Source organism: Erpetoichthys calabaricus, chromosome 13 (genome assembly GCF_900747795.2).
Source record: "Erpetoichthys calabaricus chromosome 13, fErpCal1.3, whole genome shotgun sequence".
NCBI lineage: Eukaryota > Metazoa > Chordata > Cladistia > Polypteriformes > Polypteridae > Erpetoichthys > Erpetoichthys calabaricus.
Window position 1 is genome coordinate 38,011,524 of NC_041406.2, and position 24,609 is coordinate 38,036,132.

The following is a 24,609-nucleotide window of genomic DNA, read 5'->3' on the forward strand; positions in this document are numbered from 1 at the left end:
TATGAACCTGTTCAGTGTTGGTAGTGATGTGGACTGGCATCCCACTCCTTTTTACTTAGCACTTGCCCAACCATTTTTAAACTTCTTAATCTATTTGTAAACATTCTGCTGTGGTAAAGCACTGTCTCTATTTTGTGCAGAAAGCCTTCTGTAAATTTCCTTTATCTTGCAGACTGGATTTCTTTTTTTATTCATTACGTTAGGTTAAAAGTAAATACACTGTAGTACTCTTTAAAGCTACTCCCACTACTGGGACTCCTAAAACCTTTCATTCAAAATGAACAAAAATGACATAAGATTACTACTGAAGATAAATAAAACATACCAGACAGTCTTTGAGCAATATTCCATGAAGTCTGAATGAAAAAGGCGAATATTTTTTTTCGTTGGCTGATGCACCCAATCAGTGTAACGCTCTCCAAGATGGCCAACTTGCCATAACAGTGGTTTATCAAAATCCACAAGATCCTGATGGAAAATGAATGTACATCAGTAGGTTGACTATTAAACTTATTTAAAGAAACATGTCATTCACACTGATACATTTAATTTTTGAACAGTACATTTTGTTGCACCTACCAAAAGAATACGTGCAGAAATGTACTCTTTTTGGTGGCAATGGAGTTGGACAAATACCTTAAAACAGACTGCAATCTATCAAACATCCATGTAATAAAAGAGAAAGCATGATGCTATTGCAAACCCTGTGTCAAATGGAGGTTAAGCAATGCTAAGTTTGAACTGGGTTAACACTTTTCCAGTTTGTAAAAGTACAAATATCTGTCCATCCATCGGTCCATTTCTACCATCCTATTTGTCTATTTCAGGGTCTTCAGGGACTGAAGCCTATCCCAGAAGTATGAGACAGCAACCATGGATAGGGCACAAATTAACTGCATTGGGACACTCACACATACACTTACAGGGCCAACAGAGTCACCAGGTAAGCTATTGTAACAAGTGCATATTCGAGTATATACAAACTCTACAAATTCAGTAGCCAGCCCTAAGTTTTAAACTTAGTCTCCAGGAGCTTTCAGGCAGCACTGCTAATGGTTTATGTCACCATGAACATTATTTTTGGCCTATATTTTAATTTTCAAATAATAAAACAAAATGCCTAGGCAAAGCTAGTTACCACAATATCTTGAAAAAAAAATAATGCAATCAATTGTTATCAGTGTACAGTATATTGATTGGTTTATTTACAAAATGTGTATATCTCCAAATTAATTAATTCAGAATGTCAATAATTCATTAAGCCACCTGCTCACCAGGATGTACAGATACCCTTCCTCAGTTTTAGTACATTAATAAATCAAAGTCTTTGTATTACTTCCTCCACTCCTCCCATATACAGTATCATGGGTTAACAAGCTTTTAGCTAGCATGCTGTAATATCCACTTATTTTCATTCTACTTAATCTCTAAATAAGGCTTTAAATTACATTACTCTATCCAATTAAAAATAAATAAATTAAAAATAAATTACCTTCGTTTGAAAGTATCATCCCCAATGTAGTACTATAAAAGTCAGCTAGTTATCAGAGCCAGCTATCTTTCTGCCCTTAGTCTTTGGGCTGTTACTCGGTCATGGTTCAGTGTTTACACTGAGTTTACCATCTGCAAGCCTCTATTATGTGCTTCAATCCACTTAACAGCAATAAAAGCAGAGTCCTGGCAAAAACACAATTAAACATTAATACTTGCCATTCTTATTTCTGCTTTACATGTAGTCTTCTTTATCTCCTCTTTAGAGTGCAATATCTTGGCCATTCTTATTACTTCCATGTAAATGTAAATTTAGTGATGCTGTCAAAAATTCTACACCGAGTTAAGTTCAGGTTAATATTAGCATCTTGTCTGTATGTGTGTCTGTAATATGCGTCACTGTATTGTGTACCTTTAATTTCCTCTCGCAGTAATACTGGTTTGTATTTCCGTAAAACGCCTCTAACTTTCTCTGACAGTAATATCACGCATCACACCGTGCCCCTCACATGCGCACTTCACCAGAAGACACCCACACACGGACACCTGGACGCACAAAGGGATTTTATTAAAGAGGATAAATCAACTCTTCTTTTATAATAATTATTTGTTCATCATTGTCTTTTCAGGACATTGGTATATGATCATCCTCTCCCCTACAGAGCATTTTTGTGTGTTTTTGAATATTTACACTGTTTTTGGACTTTCAAAGCTAGTGCCCCACTTTGGACCTGAGCAGTCTTTGGGGCCAGGCTCCCGAGGTGAGGACTAATTTGGGGTCACACTCAGTGAAGTCCTGGTTTGGCTGATGGTATTTGGAATCCTTCTCACACTTCACTATTTTGTGTTGCTGCATTATTACACTAACAAATTATTCATGAAGACATTCTAAACAAAATGCCATTTTCATAGAGGTGGATCTGCAAATAAACAGAGATAAGCATGAACAATATTTAAGTAATGTTGCAATTGGTGCGTACTTACTTTACTAACTTTACTAAGAATGCTTCAAGTCCACAACTCATCCCTCTCATTAGAACATCAGAATCTAGATGAGAACAGGCCATTTAGCCCAAAAATGTTTGCCAGCATTATCCACTTAATTCTTCCAAAATATTATGAAGTTTAATTTTGAAGGTTCTTAAAGTCCTACTGTCTACCACACTACTTGGTAACGTATCCCATGTGTCTGTGGTTCTCTGTGTGAAGAAAACCTATGTAATATTTATGGGAAATCTACTCTTAAAAAGTTTCAAATTGTATCTCCGTGTTCTTGATAAACTAATTTTAAAGTAACCATCTTGATCCACTGTACTAATTCAGTTTATAATTTTAAACACTTCAGTAATGTCCTCTTAATCTCCTTTTACTTAAACTGAAAAGGCCTAGTTCTTTTAATCTTTCCTCAGCCCTGGAATCAGCCTAGTCATTGTTCTCTGGACTTTTTCTAGCACTGCTATGTCTTTTTTGTAGCCTGGAGACCAAAAGTGCACACGGTACTGCAGATGAGGCCTCACCGGTGCGTCATAAAGTTTGAGCATAACCTCCTTTGACTTATACTCTACAGACCCGTTCTATTAGCCTTCTTAATGGCTTCTGAACACTGTCTGGCAGTTCATAGTGACAAGTCTGTTATGACTCCTAAATCCTTCTCATAAGGTGTAGTTTCGATTTTCAGACCTCCCATTGTGTATTCAAACCTAACATTTGTACTTCCTATGTATAATACTTTACATTTACTTACATTAAATTTCATCCGCCATAAATCTGCCCAAGCTCGTATGCCCATCTGTAAAGATCCAACAGATTCTAGAGAAACTACTAATCCACCAAGCTTGATATAATCTGCAAACTTAACCAACTTGTTGTTTATATTTCAATCCAAATCATTGACATATATTAAAAATAGCAGTGGAGCACTGGCCCCTTTCCATGAATCATCCACTTAACTTAAACTCCTGTGGCAATTTACAAAGTCTGGACGTGCTCTCTTCTTCAATAAGACTCACGTAGCATTGAAATACATGAATATAGTATGGTTTTCACAAACAGCAATAGAAAAAAGAAGGAAAGCAGACCACTTGTTCAAATGTTACTGAGGTTAATAAACTATCCTGTTAAGGTCATTGGCAAAACAAAACCTGAGCAAACAAAATCAAGCCCTTCAACGCAAATTGTCTTTGATGTCAAAGAACCAATCTGAGCACCACTAGTCCATTCATTTAATATTGAGAAATGTTTGGTATGAAAATCAAATAGATAAGGCAAAGTTTCATTGTAACATTTAAGTCTACTGGTCACTAAGTTTGCCTGTTGTCTTTTCTGGGAACCTTCCTATTGGTATATTCTTTAATCAATTAGTTATGGTGTGTAGAAACTTGTACTTACATTAACCATGAATGACTAGCAGCAAAGGGGGAGATGTTGAGTTAGTAAATTATTTGTTAACATGTAGAACATTCTTAATCAAAATATTACATTTGTGTTCTTTTTCCTCAAAATAAGTAGGGTTTTATTTTCAGACCCCCTTTAACTGCATGCTTTGTAATACTGACTGTAAAAGTGAAAAGGAGGCTAATCAGGAGATTAAATATCAGTTAAGAGCAAGACAACAGACCCAGAAGAGAGCAGACACTTTTAGAATTCATGACAGAAGGTACATTGCTGCTTCACAAGCATCTTAACAATGGTGGCACAAGTTTTACCATTAATTTTTAATGACAGCAGACTGTACACAGTCTACTGTGTCACTATAAGATGCTTTAGTACAGAAAAAGCAGCTGGTGGAAAAGATAAAATATCAGCCAAGATCCACATCAGTAACAAAAGATATAGTCCGTTCAGCATTAGTCATTGATGGCTCTAATGTCAGATTTGTTAGATTTGGAGATAACAAAACTACAGGCTGTTCAAAAAATTTGAAAATATCCTCCTGTGCATTTATTTTAATAAAACAAATAACTCACATAAAAAGGTATTTTCATGATTCAAAGCAGTGATTTTTCACCTTATTTGTTCAAATTGTTATTTGATTATTTGTTCACAATCATATAAACACTGGCCCAGATAACAGGCTTTAAAAATAACTACCTTTGGTTGCCTAAGTCTCTGGCATAGTAATATTTGTATTAATACAAAGTAAAAAACACTGACAGACATTATGGCTAACATTTAATAAAAAGTTTCAAGTTTTCATTATTGTCGTACCTGATTGCAGATGCTGTGGTGGGCTGGCACCCTGTCCGGGGTTTGTTTCCTGCCTTGCGCCCTATGTTGGCTGGGATTGGCTCCAGCAGACCCCCGTGACCCTGTAGTTAGGATTTAGCGGGTTGGATAATGGATGGATGGATGATTGCAGATGTTGTTCACACATCTAGTACTGTATAAAAACACGGGGGGTGCCAGAAAATATCAACAATGACATCTTAGTGTCAGTGATGAGCTCCGGCCCTGGCTCTGTGCAGCATGTGGTGCTGAGGCTGCACACTTCTGAACACAGTCGATCCCATTCTACCACCTGAAAGGTGGAATATCTACTTGTTGGATCATAATGAAGCTGGCAATGTTGTCCGGCTGGAAGGATGTATGAGAAACACATTCACCAATCCTCAAAGCAAGAGTGGTATGGCTAACCACTACCACCCTCACAGAGACCCAGCTCTGCCACTGCCTTCATATTACAGGCTTTACGTTTTTGCTTTCTAAAATTATAATGTTTTATGGAAATAGTTGTGTATGCATCACATTCACCAAATGAAAATCGATGGAGTGTTTTCTTTCTTCTTTAACGTGAGGATATATGCTCAGATTCCCCAAAGAATCCCACATTGTTCTGCCATAACTGTGGTGCGATTTTAAAAAAAAAAGTAATTTGACCTAAAAACATAATTTGTCTTCTCATTTTAGTGATGAAGTAATATCTGTCAGTGCTTAAATATATTCAAAATAATTTATGCTGTTGATTCTGCCAAAACTCTCTCTGACATCTGAATGGTCAAATGTGTGTCATTTTCCAGGAAGAAGGACAGCTACACTAATCACCAGGGCCCAGTTGTTTAAAAGTAATCCAATGGGATTTGGGATAACAGATTGGATTGAGTCTTGAAAATGGGTTGTTCAAAGGGAAAAGAGGGATTCTGGAATCAGATCAGATCACCTAATCCAATCTCAGTTTTAATCAGGATCAAACAGTCTTTTGTGTTGTTCAAAGGTTTGTGTATGAATTGGGACACATTTGATCCCAAAAATCAGGATAATCCTGATCCCAACACAGAGGTGGATTCAGTGTGGATTTCTGGCACACAATCAAATAAAACTTGAAAATTGATCAAAAAAGCTATGTTTGCAGGTGATGTATACATCTATTTATATTTTGTACAATTTTTGAACTAGGACAGTGACAATGTAAATAAAGTAGGGAATAAGACATGAAGCCTTTTGGTATAGTCAAAGGAAAAAAATCTCTGCGAAATATCAGTACTCAAACAAAATCTCAAAGCTCAAAAAGCTCTACTGTCCATTGTATTTTAATGAAAATGACAATTACTATTACTCAAGTCATCAGTCAGAAGTAATGTCTTACAATTGCATCCCTGATCACACGTCCAGTCTGGCCCTCATTTGGAGCGAACACTGGAGGTTGCTCTGGTTGCACTTCATCAGGCTCAGGTCCATCATATATGTCATCAAGAGGAACATTACGCCTGGTGGCAATGTTATGCAAGACAATACAGGCTAGTATTATATTGCATGCCACCTTGGGTTCCACCCACAAGTAGTTAAGACATTCAAAGCGCCTCTTCAGGACTCCATTTAAGCACTCAATTGCGCATCTTGTTTTGCAATGTGCAGAGTTGAAGCCTGCCTGCTCAGGTGTGTTTGCAACTGGAAAAGGGGTCATCAGCCATGGTAGGAGTGGATAAGCACTGTCTCCCAATATTATGCCATTTGGTCGGTTGGACTTGAGCTTTCTGTATAGTGCGCTCTCCCTCAGGATACGTGCATCATGGACAGACCCTGGCCACTTGACAACACAGTTTGTGATGATGAGGTCAGCATTGGCCACAAGTTGGACATTGATGCTGTGCCTCCCTTTTCGGTTCACATACTGCCACTTCCTTTCATGAGGCGCTTGAATGTGCACATGAGTACAATCAATAACACCAATAGTATTAGGCATGTTCCCCAAAAGAAAGAAACTTTGCTTAGTTTGCGCCATCTGGTCATCCTTGGGAAATGAAACAAATTCATTTACCAGACTGGCCAATTCAACTGAGACAGCTTTCACCACATTACTAACAGTTGATTTGTCCACTCCCATATTGTCACCAACAACCTGGTAGAAAGTCCCAGAGGCATAAAAGCGCAGTGCAATTAGGCACTGTTCCTCCACAGACAGAGCATGACTCCTTTTGGTTTTGTGCTGTAACTTTGGCCTGACAAGGTCTGCAATGTACTTGATATCATCCCTCCCAAAGCGAAAACGGGCATACAGTTCCTCTGTAGTGTATTGCGCAAGTGGTTTGGCACGCTCAGCATACATTCTTTCACGGTATTTTCTCCTTCCCAACCTGTGGTAGCGATGAACAACACCTGCCATGCCAATGCCTCTGTAAACCTATGACCGAGGTGTGTAAGAAATTGGTGATTTTATTTGGTCACATACCAATTAAGCAACAACGAGATGACTGGTTTGTCATGTGTTGAATTACCCCAATCAAGCACAGGGCCTATAAAATCAGTGTTAGCTACACAAAAGAGATGGAACCATGGACTCAAAAGGGCCTAATTTCACAGTGGTAGAAAACCATGCACTGTTGGAGGGTGTTAGGTGCCATTATTCCTCCATAGTAGGGTATATCAGTTCATTAAAGGGGAGAGAAGTGACCAAGAAATGCAAACAGAACATCTGGGAGGACATCACCAAGAATGTGAATGCTATAGGGGCTGGTCAGAAAAGGACCACGAAACAAGTCATATTAAGATGGAAGAACCTTAAAGCCAAGGCAACAAAGGACCTGGCTGAGGCCAAAAACCCCAAAACGGGTAACAAGCCTTTCAAGAGGGGTGAGTATACTGACATTGTCCTTGACATTATTGGTGGTGACAAATCAGAAGCTCTGCATGGAATTGATGGTGTTGAAGTCGAAAGTGAGCCCACAGTTACAGTGAAGGGTGGGCCTGATCCTCCTAATGGAGAGGAAATATTTGTCCTCAATCTCAGTCAAGTGGTTGAGGAAGAAGGTGGATCCTCACAGATAGAGCCAGCTGTTGTCACAGAACCTTTAAAAAGAAAGCGTAAGCATTCTCCAAACCTGGATGGTGATGCATATGAGGTGCTTCTTACAAGAGAAACTGAAAGAACAGAAGTGCAGATTCTTCTGGCAAAGGAACAACTCCTCCTTACCCAACTACAACAAACTAAAGTCAGAATGGAAATCCAACTCCTAAAAGCAGAAATTGATAGAGCTGGTCTCTGTACCAATGAGGAACTGTAAATGTTCCTTATTTTGTTGACTATTGGACTTTTTTGTTTTACAATTATATAAAAATAACCACAGTGCATATGTGGGGAAATATTTTATTCTTTCACTCATTCATTCATTTATTCTTGTGAGATTGAAATGGAATCTGGCTGTTTATAAATGAAATGGAAAAATATTTGTTCATTGTGGTGTTTTCTGTTTCTTCCAAGTAACACACATGATGGCTATTTGGCTACTGGTATTTTTGGTCCGCCTGTTGTTCTTTACATAGCCAGTAGGCTACACTGTGGGTTCCATTTAAAGCACTAGTAAACCGGATTTGGTAATCCTTGGTTGTATTTTTGACCAAGGCCCTTCTTGCCTAGTTACTCAAGTTTGGCCGAATAGTAAACTCAAAGAAGTCTTGGTGGTTCCACAACTTCTTCCTTTTCACAATTACTGAGATCACTGTACTCCAAGGAACACTCCAATCTTTAGAGATGGTTTTATACCTTTCAATAATCTATGTCTGCGTCACCACAATTTCTAAATGATGCTTGCTCAATCTAATGTGCTATAAGTGGACTTCAATCATGTTCTCAACACATCTCAAGAAAAATTAAAACAAACTAGGACTGACCTCAGCACAATTTGTAGTGCCAAAGCAAAGGGTTTGAACACTTGCATAAATGAAAGATTTCAGTTTTTGATTTTTAATAAATTTGGAAACTATTCTGAAATCATGTTTTAAGTTTCTTGTTATAGGTTATTGAGTGTAGGTTGATGGGGAGAAAATGGCAAATTATCCAAATTAAAAATAAAATTTACAACACACTAAAGTGAAGGCTTCAGAATAGTTTCTGAATCCACTGTATAGTTACTGCCATGAAGAAATTGTTACAGGTAACTCCACACTAGAACCACTAATCATGTCTTCATGGTATAATACACGCCTGTCTCCTCCACAGTTCAAATCCATCCATCCATTATCCAACCCGCTATATCGTAACTACAGGGTCACGGGGGTCTGCTGAAGCCAATCCCAGCCAACACAGGGCGCAAGGCAGGAAATAAACCCCGGGCAGGGTGCCAGCACACCACAGGGCCAGTTCAAATCCCCTATCCCAATAACTTTATTTTTAATTTGGAAGGACTAAATGGGTATAAACCATATGTGGATATGCCAGCTGTGATACTGTGATATAATTATTAGTTATTTATTGGGTAATAAGTGTGTCACTTTATATTGTTAATTTGTTTTTTTGCCAATGCTATATATTGAATGCTGTAACTACTGTATTTTATGTTACTCATTTTATATTTGCAGCTGAAACAACAAAGCTAATTTCTGGAAACTATTTGCATGGTAATTAAGCTTCCGTTAAGTTAGAAAGTGATGTAAAGATTTGCAGATTCAGATTAGACAGCAGAAATTTAAGAAATTTAGGAAAAGGTCTATCCTGACTAAACTAAAAAGGTCTCACCTGTCAGATCTTGACAGTAGTTTATATTAGCAGGTTGTTGAAAATCAGTTTCACTTTTGTTACAAATGCTGGACTTCTTTTTTAAAATGTCTGCATATCACTATAAATTCAAGTGTATTCATTAAATCCTTATAACTTCTCCACTGTGCTTGTAGCCTTTCATAATGAATTCATACAGTATATTTCGGAAAAAGGCAAAAATCATGCCTGAAAGCACTATTACACAGTTGAAAATGTCGCATTTCCTTATCCTTTTCTGTTGTATACAGTAATGACATTTATTTATGTTTTGTCATAAATAAATGTCAACATAATCATAGTTGTTTTCAAATTTCTAACTGTATAAATCTTTTTAAAATTGTATATTTACATTATAAAATTCTACTGTTGGTAAAATTTAAAGTGTAAACCCCATTTTTCGTAGTTGATGGGACTTTGTTCGTGGTTACATTGCAGACCTGCTTACATGATAGAACAATACAAGGAGATTTTTTTTAACCTCCATGCAGGTCCGTTTAATTGGTGACTAAATGTGACTGAGTGTATTTGGCTGATTCATTGAATCACTGTGCAAGGTTTGTTCCCTCTTTGCACAAAATGTTACCTAGGCTTACCATAGCCCTAAGCTGGGTTAATTAAGTTCAAGGAATGGCAGTCTTCAGGCTGCAAACAGTGTGGTTTTCCAGTCAAATGCAGGCAGTGTGGTGTAGTGATTATGGCCTTGGACCTCAAACCTTGAGGTTGTGGGTTCAAATCTCATTACTGGCAGTATGTGACCAGGATCAAGTTACTTCACCTGCCTGTGCTCTGATTGGAACACCAAAAGAAATGTAATAAATTGTATCTCCCAAATGTTGTAAGTTTCCTTGGAAAAGGGCATCAGCCAAATAATAAGTTTCTTCTTCCTTTCCCAGTTTAGATGCTCATGCAGCCACTATCTGGTTTGTTGGCCCTATAGTCACTAGCTAAGTACCAAAGGCCTCATTCTTCTTTTTAGAAAAAGCCATGTACCATATAGAACTTGAGCCTTTCTCCCTTTACATATATGTCGCAAAAGTCTGTGTCCTCTCTTGAAACACACAGGTACATGAAGAAACCATTACTAGGAGTAAGAATTTAGGATGTCTCAGAGCCTGTAATGCACTCTTTTCAGTTTAGGACTGGAAATGCATCATGAAGTACATATCCCAGAAGGAAGCCAACTCAGCCCAGGAAAATTGCAAAGAAGGCAAGAAGACTATCCCTTTCCGACACTTTTGTCCTGAAAGAATCTAAAAGCAATACAAAGAAGAGAAGGCTTCCAAATGCAATAATACACTAGCTTCTAGGTACATGCAGCATTTGTAAGAGCCCAACTGTTAACTGAAAGCTGATATAAAAAGACAACAAGTCCAAGTTGAGAAACCTACTCTGTGATTTTAAGGCTTGGATTACTGAGCTACCCATGCTGTCACACATTGTTATGTGTTGGATAATATCAGCAAGTCTTAAATGTCTATGTATCCATATGCTGAAGTACACTGCATAATCAGTGTTTTGTGTTGTAAAATTCTAAACATAATTTTAGAGTCCATTTCTTTTGAGTATAAAACAGTTTTATATTAAACGTCTAGTGCAAAATATATGATTATACTGCAGTCTTTTAAAAACAAGTTTAGTTTAACTTTGGCAATACACATAACTTTTGAAAATGACAGATTCAGTCATTCACTTACCTGTCGATCTTTTAAGTAGATAATTAGCTTTGGTTCCACTGGCTGCAACACAAGACACGAGGGTTAGAGGGAGCTCCCATGTCCTGTGTTGCAGCCCAAGGCCCCTAGAATATTCCAGCCCACCGGGTTCCTCATGCTGCTTTTAATCATGAGATATTAAAGAACAAATTGTTCAAAAAATGTATTCTCATAACAATTTGGTGCATAATTTTCATAAATTGTGACACAGTGCATCCATTTTAACTTGCTGAACCCAAATATTCACAGTTATGTTAAATGGTTAGTGAGGTGGTTAGTGTATTGGCGCTTTAAGTGTCTGTGGAAGAAAATGGGATGGACAGAGCTGGAACTGTTACGAGTCAAGAAAACACATTTTATTGACTCCTTTATATTTGAATGTCAATAGCTACCACTGTTAGTATGGAAAAAGACTAGAGGAGAACAGTATGTGGAACACTCTGTCAGAAAAGGTCTTAGGAAGCAGGAGGATTATTGTGGTATTAACTGGTTCATGGAGACAGTTGTGTGTTAAACTCAAGGCCCTTCAGGCAGGTTTTCACTGTTGTCAAGTCGCTGCTAGAAAATAAAACCTAATCCACGTTTCCTTCTAAGCCTAAGTATCATCACCTTAGCATTCACTAGGCATTAACTAATATTCTAGCAGATTAGAAAGAAACAAAACACAAGTTTAAGTAAGGCTGTCAGTGCGCGTCACAACTTTAAAGTCAAAGAAGCATGTCAAACTTAATGACAGCAGTTTCTGGATTTTGTCACCTGAAGGATATCAGATTACATGACTAGAAATGACGAGAAATCAGGAAGACAGATTACACAAATCTTTTAAATGTTTTTTAAGTACTTTAAGCTCCTCTGATTTTGGCAGCCAATTAAAGTGCTGATTGACAGCACTGGAAGATGTACAAATGTTTTACATGTATATGAGTTCAGACATGCCTCAGACTGACTTCTTCCTTTTTCAATTCTGTCATGGCACAAGAGACACAGACAAGAGTTTATTTTATTTGTGTAGTCCAAACTCCCATTTTCCTTGTTTTGGAGCATTGTATGCATTGTACTTCGAGCCGAATGTCCATATATTTAAGGTTTATATTAAATGCATACAGTCAAGTTCTTGTCAGATTGTGAGAGGTGCTCATTTCACGCAGGCATGACTATGGCTCAGCTCTACTTTTACTACTACTAATGAGGTGGGCAACTGTTTTGTCTGTATAACATTGGGTTGTGCTTTAACTGGCTTTGTTAAATGTTCTCAGGGTAACACTGTTTTGAAGTGGAAAGTGTAAGAAAGCAGGCACAACCCAAGAATAAAGCATAATTATTGTAGGCATCTTCTGCAAAAATGCCAGTCTGAATTCAGTTTTTTATCAATCACCAGGAACAAAACATTCAACTGTCAGTAAAATATGAGCTGTTTAGTCAAGGCTAAAAAAGGTGTACCCAGGCAAGATAATGTGTTTTTATTTTAATTAAAGTTTAATATCAGTTAAATGGTAGACTTATAGATTATAATTTAGCATTTGTTGTTTTTAACCATTAAGGTATTAATATCTTTACAGCTTCTTTTGTTATCTTTATTGTTGTGCAGCACTGGTAAGCACAAAAACTAAACTAAAAAGTTCTGATTATACAGCCACTGACATCAAATTTATGATGAGACTTGTATATTTCATAACACATGTTATGTATTTGAACTTCATCCTCTGCGGTGAATAACTTACCACTGAGAAGTCAGCACTGATCTCTTGACTCCAGATCACAGTACGAATGAGTTGATTTATTTTTGATTGGACTGTTGCTTGACCACCATGACAGGCTCACCTTTTGAGGATATGACTACAATGACCATTGTGTCCTCCATGTGCGGGAGTAAAAATCAAACTGAAGTGATCTGTACAACAATGATGGCTTTTGACATTGTTTTGAAAGATGTCACTCATAAACTCAAACATTAGAATGGACTCTTTATATTTTATATGTTTTCTGATAATCTGACATAATCAAACAGTTGTGTCATGTTTGTGATTATTATAATGGCCCTAAAGTTATGCTTAAATTTCCAAATAATAAGTGGGCACTAATTTGTGTGTAAGATTAAAATATAACAAATCATGTCATGTAAAGTGCCCATCCTCCTCTTTGGAGCCACTGGCCACCAAAATGTCTGTGCACGTCACTGATGTTGCACGTCTTTTAACTAAACTATTCTGTCCCAGAAGGTGCTACAAAGTCGCACAAGGCTGATCCAGGCACAGAACTTCATTATCTCAAGTCAGATGAATGCCAAAAACAAATATCTGAAATTACTTTATAGCACACAGGGTTGTTAAGTAGTAGTGCACTTAGTAAGAAAAAAAATATTTTTTTTATAAAGAAACATGATTTTAAAAATTCTCATAAATCAGCAACAGCAATTTCTTTCCCAAGTGCTCAGCTTCAATATAATGTCCCAGTGCCAGCTAAAATCTGTTTCATTTTAATTTATGTACTATTTAAATTATTGTCTTCCAACGGGCATACACTGTGCCCTTAATAACTACAGTTAAAACTTTCACAATTTAGGAATAGTTATTATACATTCCTTTAATCTTTGTTTTCAGGGTGTAGGGATAGAAACAGTTAAAATTACTTATCAGTTAGTAACGAATATTATGAGGTAAGACAAGGCTTATAATTTTTAGTATACAACTGGAAGATTTTCCATTGGCCTGACGGGTAAACTGTTAAATCTGAATAAATTGGGTTATAATATAATTTTGAAAATGCAGCATTGTTACTAAAGTGTGTTTTTCTCCTCAAAAGAGGCTAGAAATGTTAAGTTGTGTTTGAAGACATAATGCAATGCTTGTATCTCCATCCAGTTTGCACCAGTTTAATCAGCAGTGGGAACATCTGCCCACAGGCCTACAGAAGATATACAATAGCCCCATACTGTCTGTTTTTGTAACAATAGACAGTTTCGTTCACTATTTGCCAGTTTAAAACAGAAGAAGGAATTCAAGGCCTCCTACATCCGTACCAGGACAAGCAGAGAATAATGTGCAACTGAGAATCGCCTTTAAAGTCAGGCTGTGCCATTCTCCTAACAAATCAACTGGCATTATTTACTGGCACTTTGACCTACTGGCTAAGGAGCTAGATTACCACCTAAAATGTCTTCAGTTGAATCTGCACCAGCGACTCATTATGTGATCCTGAACAAATGACGTCTAGTATCACAGTCAGTGCTCCAGCTTTAGAAAAAAAAGGAAAACAATCAGAATATTTTTGATAAAAGAGTTGGCTAAGCATATATAAATAATTTTATGATGCTTGAGTAACATTTTATTTTCTTGTTATTCTCACTAAAAAACAAAATATTTACTTTAACATCTATAAATTGTATTTTCCTTATAGCAAGGATACAAAGTGGCACACATATTGGAGTCAGGCCTCATAATTCCAGGAACTCATCTAGGTGGGTCTTGCATGTTCTCCCTGTGATTTTACTAAGCGCTTTCCACTTTCCTCTTCCATCATAAAAAGGCACATATATTTGTGAATTTCCCCTTGGGGATTAATAAAGTATCTATCTATCTATCTATTACATTCATTTTTGATTCAAAATTATACCTGTTTATATCAGTGTTGGTGTGTACATGAGTGTGCACTACAATGGTCTGGCACAGCATCCACAGATGGTTCCTGCCTTGCATGCAGGGTAAGCTCTAACACTCGGTGACCTTGTATATCATTCTGTCTGCATTTTGATTAGGAAGCTTAGGGTCCTGGTTATAGTAACGAAATTTGCTTTCTACATTAAAAGAGGGAAAAATCAACAGAGTGGACAATTTAACAGTGAATGGCCTGAAAGATGCTTTTTTTGTACCAGATGAAATGAAGCTCATGTGTTTATTGAACAATGGCAGCCTGTCAGTGACAAAGGAATATTAACTTCCATTTCAAGACAACAGGTTGAAAACTTTGTTTCTTAGTGTGAAGAGAATTACCTGCATCTTAACATCAGCAAAACCAAGGAAGTGGTTATTGACTTTCACCACACCAAAGAGCCTATATGTCCGATCACAATTCAGGGAGTGAATGTAGAAGTGGTCCACAGTTGGTGGTCCACATTGATGACAGGTTGGACTGGGCTTGGAACATAGATGAACTATATAAGAAATGGCGGAGCAGGCTCTTCTTCCTTAGCAGACTGTGTTCTTTTGATATGGGAAGTGACGTCTCTCTGTGATGGCCAGTGCAGTTTTCTACGCTGTGGCGGGCTGAGCTGGTAACATCCCTTCAAGAAAGACCCACTGAGTCAACAATCTAATTAAAAGGGCTAGCACAGTTATAGGACACACTCTGGACCCCCTGGGGGTAGTAGCAAAGGAGAGAGTTAAAACAAAGCTGAGTGCCATTATGAGCAAACTGCCCATCCGCTCTCTGACACACTAACACTGAGGACTTTCAGCCAACAAGTTATTCAGAAAAAGTGTGTCAATTAACACTACTGAGGCTCCTTTATACCTAATAATAATAATAATAATACATTTTATTTATACAGCACCTTTCCCATGCTCAAGGGAATTATTACCTATGGCAATATGTCTGCATGACTGCCAAGTCAGAAGTTTTCTTTCTTTTCAATTTTCTTTTCTTAACATGTGTTCAGACCAAAGTGGGTATATATATTTATTTATTGACTTACTTATCTACCTATTTATGTATATATAAATTTAAAGAGTTTCTCTAAAAAAACACATTTCCCTCTGGGGATAAGTAAAGTTCTATCTGTAATTTTTATATAGACCTTCCAAAGAGCCCCGATGCTCGCTGAATATTCAGGAGTTAGGCAAGGGGGAAATTTCCTCAATCAAGGAGGTTGGGGCTGTTTACCTTAGTGCTATTTGGTTCAAATTATATACGCAAGCTCTAGCATTCTCACATATGAAAGCCATTAAAACAAGTAATCACGAGTTCTGCACTGGCCAGCACCTGCATTATATTATGATATCTTACAGACCTCCTCTTATTGTTATTATTAGATAAAAAAGGTGAAAAATACAACATTTGTGGCTATGATAAATTAAAAATTACCAATCTGCAAACATTTGAGACCTACGTTGAAATTTATCAGATCAGATTTGATTTTGGTCAACTAGGTTTATGATAGGGGAACCAATATATAAGCAAGGGAAAGGCATTAGTATCTTTGTGAGAAATGGATCAAGTCTACTGTAGTGCTCTAAGGAGCAAATCTGTGACTTGATTGTTTTAGAAGAGTTTTTAAGGAAATTAAATCTACCCAACATCCATTTATTTTTAATATATTTGGAAATATTTCTAAATTCTTGTTTATGCTTTGGTATTAAGTGTTGCTTGACAAGGGAAAAATGGATTTTAGAAACTTTTAGCAGAAGACTGCAGCATAACAAAATTTGTAAAATTAAAGGGGTCTGAATACTTGCTTCAGGGACTGTTAGGCAGTAGGAGGAAACAAAAAGGAGACAGGCTGTACAGAGGTGTATTTCACAACCTTTTTGAAAATGTTTGGCCTTTGGCAATTAAACAGGGTTATCCTTTGGGTCAACAACACATTAAAGATGCAGGTGTATGCTTTTGAAGCATCACTGAATCACAGAATAAAGCCAAAGAAAACATAAAACTAATGAATATGTTTATTAGATAAAATTAAGCATAAGGCAAGGACAAACAAAATGGAGACAAAAAGTAATAACTGAACAGAACAGCTCCTCTGCGTTGTTGGAACTCTATGTATCTGTTCTGCCACAAGTTCAAAATCAACAAGCCACAGGCCAAAAAGAGAGGGAGAGATGAAATTGTTAATTTTGAAAGTAGGAACTGCCTGAGGGCGGCATGGTGGCGCAGTGGTAGCGCTGCTGCCTCACAGTTAGGAGATCCGGGTTCGCTTCCCGGGTCCTCCCTGCGTGGAGTTTGCATGTTCTCTCTGTGTCTGCATGGGTTTCCTCCCACAGTCCAAAGACATGCAGGTCAGGTGAACTGCTGATACCTAAATTGTTCTTGGTGTGTGTGTGCCCTACAGTGGGCTGGTGCCCTGCCCAGGGTTTGTTTCCTGCCTCGCGCCCTGTGTTGGCTGGGATTGGCTCCAGCAGACCCCCGTGACCCTGTAGTTAGGATATAGCGGGTTGGATGATGGATGGATGGAACTGCCTCATATAAAACAGGAATTACATAATGAGACAGCTTGTCATATGTATAGTATGCCCCTATGGCTTCAATTTGGTAGTAAAGCCCTATCACTTTTTAATATACCAAGTAAAAATGGACAATCTTCAAAATGGAAAAAATACTTTTAATGAAGTAAAGTGCAGAGCGTTACATACAGAGAGCTAATATATTAATCTATGTGCAGTAGAAAATTAATAAATTAATGAATAAAAGGTAGACAACAGAGAATTTGCAGGTTTATGTTGCTTTCATCCTCCAAGCAATGTACAGTTCCAAATAAAAACCAGAATAAAATGTTTTAATACATTATAAAACTATTGAATATGAATTAAACAACATCAAGGACAGTGAGCTCAGATTCTACTGTAGAATGTTCCACTGAGACAGTATCAGGAGTAACTGCATTCACTTCTGGTAACCAATGGACAAAAAAGTCATATTAGGCAGATAACAAGTGAAGAAGGATAGGGCAACTGTCAACAGATTTGAAAATATGATGACTACCACTAAATGTTTTCTCAGCAGGTAGAGTTAATTAATAACTCTGACTTGCTCTAATGTTAGTGGGTGTATGTGGGTGTGAAGTTCCATCAAGGCTGTCTCCTGCCATGTGCTCGATTCTGCCAGGAGAGACATAAGTCTCTAACAACCCTGAATTGGAAAAATAGGTTTAGAAAATGGAAAAACTGATAAATAATCATCAACAGAGAAAGCTATAAAACAGGAATCTATTTAAGGTGTACAAAATGCTCAAATACATTAAATGCATTGCCAAATGAACATTTTCATTAAATAGTGAATTACAAAGTACTTTCTTCTTACAAAGGGTTGTGGGACTCTAAAACAAGTTATTGGGTCATCGAAATGAAGCAAAAGCTCTGATTGCCTTATAAAAACGAATTAATAGAGTTCCTGGGTCAACTTAGCAAATAATTAACCAAAATAGCATGATAAGCTTTTCTATGTTCACAGCTGCAGCATAAGTAATTGCATCTACTTCAAGTCAAATATTTAAATGTCTACCTTGGCAGAAATCCCTTGAGGCAAACATTTTTTCTTAGTCTTATATAAACTTGCATATTCAAAGAGAGCAGAATAATGCAAAAAAGAGAAACATAAGTCTGAAATGATTCAGTGATGGAATTTTAATTTCCTGACCTACAAAATGGTAAGAAAGGTAACTTCTTCACCCATAACAATTGATATTTCTCATCTGTAATATAAAAGTATGTAATTACATTGCCAACCATTTCTCACTATAAACACACTTTCAGTTGGCTGGTATTTTTCTTCATAATAATGCATTCATTTAACCCAGCCACAGGGGTTGCACAAACTGGTGTGTTTCTTAGTGCTGGTCCCAAGCCCGGATAAATGGGGAGGGTTACATCAGGAAGGGCATCCAGTGTAAAATTTTGCCAGATCAATATGCAGACAACAATACAGATTTCCATACCAGATCGGTCAAGGCCCGGGGCAACAACAGCCACCACCAGTACTGTTAGCCAACAGGGTGCTGGCGGAAATTGGGCTACTGTTGGCTGAAGAAGGAGAAGAAGAGGCAGGAGGAGAGGAGGAAGGTAAAGAGAGTGGAATTGAGGGTAGGAACTTTGAATGTTGGCAGTATGACTGGTAAGGGGAGAGAGTTAGCCGATATGATGGAGAGAAGGAAGGAAGGTTGATATATTGTGCGTGCAAGAGACTAAATGGAAGGGGAGTACGGCCAGGTGGATCAGCGGTGGATTCAAATTGTTCTGCCATGGTGTGGATGAGAGGAGAAATGGGGTAGGAGTTATTCTGAAGGAACAGTATGTCAAGAGTGTTTTGGAGATGAAAAGAGTGTCAGACAGAGTGATGATTATTAAGCTGGAAATTGAAGGTGTAATGATGAATGTTTTTAGTGCATATGCCCTGCAAGTTGCGTGTGCGATGGATGATAAAGAAGATTTCTGAAGTGAGTTGGATGGAGGAAGTGATGGACAGTGTACCCAAGGTACACAGTGTGGTGATTGGAGCAGAATTCAATGGACATGTTGGTGAAGGGAACACAGGAGATGAGGGGGTGATGGGTAGGTATGGTGTCAAGGAGAGGAATGAAGAAGGTCAGATGATAGTAGATTTTGTGAAAAGGATGGACATGGCTGTGGTGAATATGAATTTTAAGAAGACGGAGGTACATAGGGTGACGTACAAGAGTGGAGGAAGATGCAAAAGGGTAGATTATATCCTATGCAGGAGCATCAGTCTGAAGGAGAATGAAGACTGCAAAGTGTTGGCAGGAGGAGGAAAGTGAGGGCAGAGCCAAGGATCAAATGGTGGAAGTTGAAAAAGAAAGACTGCAAGGTTGAGGGAGGAGGTAAGACAGGCACTGGGTGACAGTGAAGACTTATGAGATAGCTGGGCAACTACAGCAGATGTAGTAAGGGTGACAGCAAGAAGGGTACTTGGCATGACATTTGGACAGAGGAAGGAGGAAAAGGAAACTTGGTGGTGAAATGGGGAAATACAGGAGAGTATACGGAGGAAGAGGATGGCAAAGAAGAAATGAAACAGTAGACAAGAATACAAGGAGATAAGGCACAAGATGAAGACAGAGATGGCGAAAGCTAAAGAAATGGCATATGATGAGTTGTATGAGAGGTTGGACACTAAGGAGGGAGAAAAGGACATACAGAGGGACTGAGGTAAGATAGATGTGTAGCAGGTTAGGGTGATAAAGAATAAAGATGGAAACATACTCACAAGTGAGGAGAGTGTATTGAGCAGATGGAAAGAGTACTTTGAGAGGCTAATAATGAAGAGAATGAGAGAGAGAGAAGGTTGGATGATGTGGCTATACTGAATCATGAAGTGCAACGGATTAGCAAGGAGGAAGTAAGGACAGCTATGAAGAGGATGAAGAACTGAAAGACTGTTGGTCCAGATGACATACCTGTGGAAACAATGAAGTGTTTAGGAGAGATGGCTGTGGAGTTTTTAACCAGATTGTTTAATGGAATCTTGGAAAGTGAGAGGATGCCTGAGGAGTGGAGAAGATGTGTATTGGTACCGATTTTTAAGAATAAGGGGGATGTGCAGAGCTATAGTAACTACTGGGGGATAAAATTGATGAGCCATAGCATGAAGTTATGGGAAAGAGCAGTGGAAGCAAGGTTAAGAAGAGAGGTGATGATTAGTTAGCTTCATGCCAGAAAAGAGCACTACAGATGTGATGTTTTCACTGAGGGCGTTGATAGAGAAGTATGGAGAAGGCCAGAAGGAGTTGCATTGCATCTTTGTGGACCTGGAGAAACCATATGGCAGAGTGCCTCATGAGGACTTGTGATACTGTACGAGGAAGTCAGGAGTAGCAGAGAAGTATTTAAGAGTTGTACAGGATATGTTTGAGGGAAGTGTGACAGTGGTAAGGTCTGCGGTAGGAATGCCAGATGCATTCAGCGAGGAGGTAGGATTATTTGCAATGGCGATGGATAGGTTGACAGATGAGATTAGACAGGAGTCCCCATGGACTATGATGTTTGCTGATGACATTGTGATCTGTAGTGATAGTAGGGAGCAAGCTGAGGAGACCCTGGAGAGGTGGAGATATGCTCTAGAGAGGAGAGGAATGAAGATCAGTAGGAACAAGACAGAATACATGTGTGTAAATGAGAGGGAGGTCAGTGGAATGGTGAGGATGCAGGGAGTAGAGTTGGCGATGGTGGATGAGTATAAATACTTGGGATCAACAGTACATAGTAATGGGGACTGTGGAAGAGAGGTGAAAAAGAGAGTGCAGGCAGGGTGAAATGGGTGAAGAAGAGTGTCAGGAGTGATTTGTGACAGACGGGTATCAGCAAGAGTGAAAGGGAAGGTTTACAGGACGGTAGTGAGACCAGCTATGTTATATGGGTTGGAGACGGTGGCACTGACCAGAAAGCAGGAGACAGAGCTGGAGGTGGCAAAGTTAAAGATGTTAAGATTTGCACTGGGTGTGATGAGGATGGACAAGATTAGAAATGAGGACATTAGAGGGTCAGCTCAAGTTGAATGGTTTGGAAACAAAGTCAGAGAGGCGAGATTGCGTTGGTTTGGACATGTGCAGAGGAGAGATGCTGGGTATATTGGGAAAAGGATGCTAAGGATAGAGCTGCCAGGCAAGAGGAAAACAGGAAGGCCTAAGAGAAGGTTTATGGATGTGGTGAGAGAGGACATGCAGGTGATGGGTGTAACAGAGCAAGATGCAGAGGACAGGAAGATATGGAAAAAGGTGATCCGCTGTGGCAATACATAACAGGAGTAGCCGAAAGAAGAAAAAGAAGAAGAAAAAAGCATTAATTTGTGAGTTTTTTTATATCCAATAAACAAATTATAAAACCAATTGTAACTACATATAACACTTTGTAAAGTGTAATTGTTTTTCTCTTTTGAAAGCAAATTCTTCTTTTTTTTGCACTGAGACCTCTGAGCTACATTATACACTCTTAAACCTTCATGTTCAAAATAACAAAAACCCTAACAACAAATAGAAAAGCACAGTTTCAGGCATTCAGAGAGATGTTTCAAGGTAAGAAAACAAGTATGAAATTTTGAATTTTGGGTGAAATATTCCTTTAACATATTCTCCTTCAAAGTCACTTGGAAGATGATGCTAAGTCGGCTATTTAAATCTCTAATTACAGTGCCAAGTTATTGCACTGTACTTCTTTGCTGAACATGTCAATTTTGAAAAGCAACCTACTCCAGATCCCCTGAAACCACACACAGTAGTAATCTGACCGTGACCTGAAGTGATATAGTCGGCTAGAGTGATTCCATTAAACACTCATAAAATAATAGCAAGATCCTTTAGAATATCAGCATCTTATATCAGAAAATCTGTATCTTTCTTTCACCTGAATAAATAAAAACTGACATACATAAAGCTTCTCACCAAGATTTCTGGGGTTAATTCTTGTGGTATTGTGGGAAATCTATCAATATCAAGCAACCTCCAAAGACACCAACTGCTCATTGAGACTAAAAAGGCCAGTAGGGAAATTTCAAACATGTCATATGAATGAGCACAGCCACAAGACAAATATCTCTCGTCCGACTTATGAACCAGGGATACGGACTGGGAAAACAAACTGCTTGTGTAAATGGATGGAGAGCAAGTCTGTATAGTGAAGCTTTCAGGTATTAAGAACAGAATTGAAACTTTAAAAAGAGACATTCTGTCTACATGATGAATTCAGAGCAATTAGAGAAGTTCTTTATAAGTTGTTAATACTCATTAGGAAACACAATTAAAAATATTTTTTAAAGATATAGTTGCTGAAAAAGACTTTCTGGATTATGTCATCTTTCTGAGAGTAGAACTGGTTAGATCTTTTATGGTCCTATACCATTATGCAATGAAGAATCTTAGAAAAAGTCACATTAAAACTGAAAACAAATAAAACAATGAATGTGTTTGAACTGGCACATTATCAGACATAGTCTCTTCAGCTCTGAAAACGTTACTGCCCCCTTAGTGAGCTCAACCACCTTAAACAGATAAGGTATCTTGTTAATATGTTTAAGGAGACTATTTCTTTTCTTTACTTGAGATACTGGATGCATTATTTTCTTTAATACATAGCAAATCGATCTGCTATTTGTTCACTCTCTGCCTTTTTTATCAACAGTCAGTCAGTCATTTTCCAACCTGCTATATCCTAACACAGGGTCCAACAGTCCTGTGGAAAAGTATTTCCTTCTTCTTGGTTTCCTCTTCAACCAAAACCTAATATTAGATAAAGGGTACTTGAAACTGCACATGACATTTTTTACTTATTTAATTTATCCATTTGACAAAGTTATTCAACTCTAACTGGCATCATGTGAAAAAGTTACTTCACCCTAGTTAAATCACCCCCAGTCAATTACAGTCAGCAGAATGAACACAGCCAGACACTTTATTTTGACACTTAAATTACCATCAGAGTCAAAATGCAAGCACAAGATTCAATAAGCATGTAATGACACAATAAAAATAAATTCTTGAACAGATTAGGGAAAAAAGTTTGAAACCTATTTGTCAGGAAAGACCTACAACAGTATTTCTGAGGCACAGTGACTTCACTGAGTCTCACTGAGACCCATAATCTCCAAACAGAAATACTTATAACAGTAGTGAATCTTCCAAGGAATGATTAGCCGGTAAAAATTACCCCAAAGATGCAAAACAAAATCATCCTGGAAATCACAAAGAATTCTTAAACACATCCAAAGAACTGCAGACTTCTTTTCAGCAAAGTTCAGTGTTCGTGGTTGAACAATAAGAAAGACCTGGGCAAACATGGGCTTAACTGGAGAGCAGTAAGGCAGGGAAACATATAGACACAGGGAACATAAATGCTGTATCATTTACTAGGAAGCACCTAAATATCCCTGAGCCTTTGGGAGTATATTCTATGAATGGATTGGACAACAGTTGAACTTTTTAGTAGGGATGCTCTAAACTCCGATGTCATGTTACTTGATCAGCCGATTCCCATACCAATTTCTTATTTCTTTATCCCTTTAAAAAACATTTTACACTAATCTCCCACATAACCAGACAAATAGAAATTTTATATCCTATACTAAAGTGTATTTTTATGATTAAACTATAGTTCACAGGTGTTAACTGATACTTTCACTAACAAAATGAAATTATGTAGGCTTATTGTTCAGTGACCATAAAATACTAAAATAAATACAATTTCCTTAAAATACATACTTTAACTAATAAAATATGTACAAAAATATTTATCCATAATACAAATGGCATAAAGAAAAAAATATGGATTACCATTTTAATTATGTAGTGGTTGTTTTTTACCAAAATGTATGACACACAGCAACAAATAATGAACACAGTACAAATCTATTGTTTACTAAGAAGCCATTTCAAATTTGTCTTTATCTTTTCCTTTTCCAATTAAAGGTGTCAGCTGCTGCATTTGAAAAAAGCATGATGTCCAAACTCAAGTGGTGTCTGTTTTAATTTAAAGGACAAAAAAAGGTCTGAATTCCTTAAAGTAGATTTTCTTGCCACTTGGCTAGTTGCACAGGACAACTTCTCTGATTTTTTTTTCTTCAGTTTTTTAGTCCATTTTCTGTAACGTATTGGCTAATATACCAATCACCTTTTGTTCACTGATAAAACAAGCTTCCACTTGCTGCTCTTTGTTTACACTGCAGGAAGTTTGCTGTAAAAGAAAAAAAATACAAAACATGTGCACTGGCTCAAGTACTGTA

The 24,609-nt window shown here is 37.7% G+C and overlaps 1 protein-coding gene across 2 annotated transcripts in view; it reads right to left on the bottom strand.

The window, feature by feature from the left end:
- LOC114664116 (fatty acid 2-hydroxylase-like) overlaps positions 1-24,609 on the bottom strand; it is a 51,926-nt gene that overhangs the window by 16,711 nt on the left and 10,606 nt on the right. For both annotated transcript variants that reach the window (XM_028818091.2, XM_051935962.1), the window contains exon 2: positions 326-468. In XM_028818091.2, the coding sequence (XP_028673924.1) occupies positions 326-468 (143 nt within the window). The remainder of the gene's footprint in view (positions 1-325; positions 469-24,609) is intronic.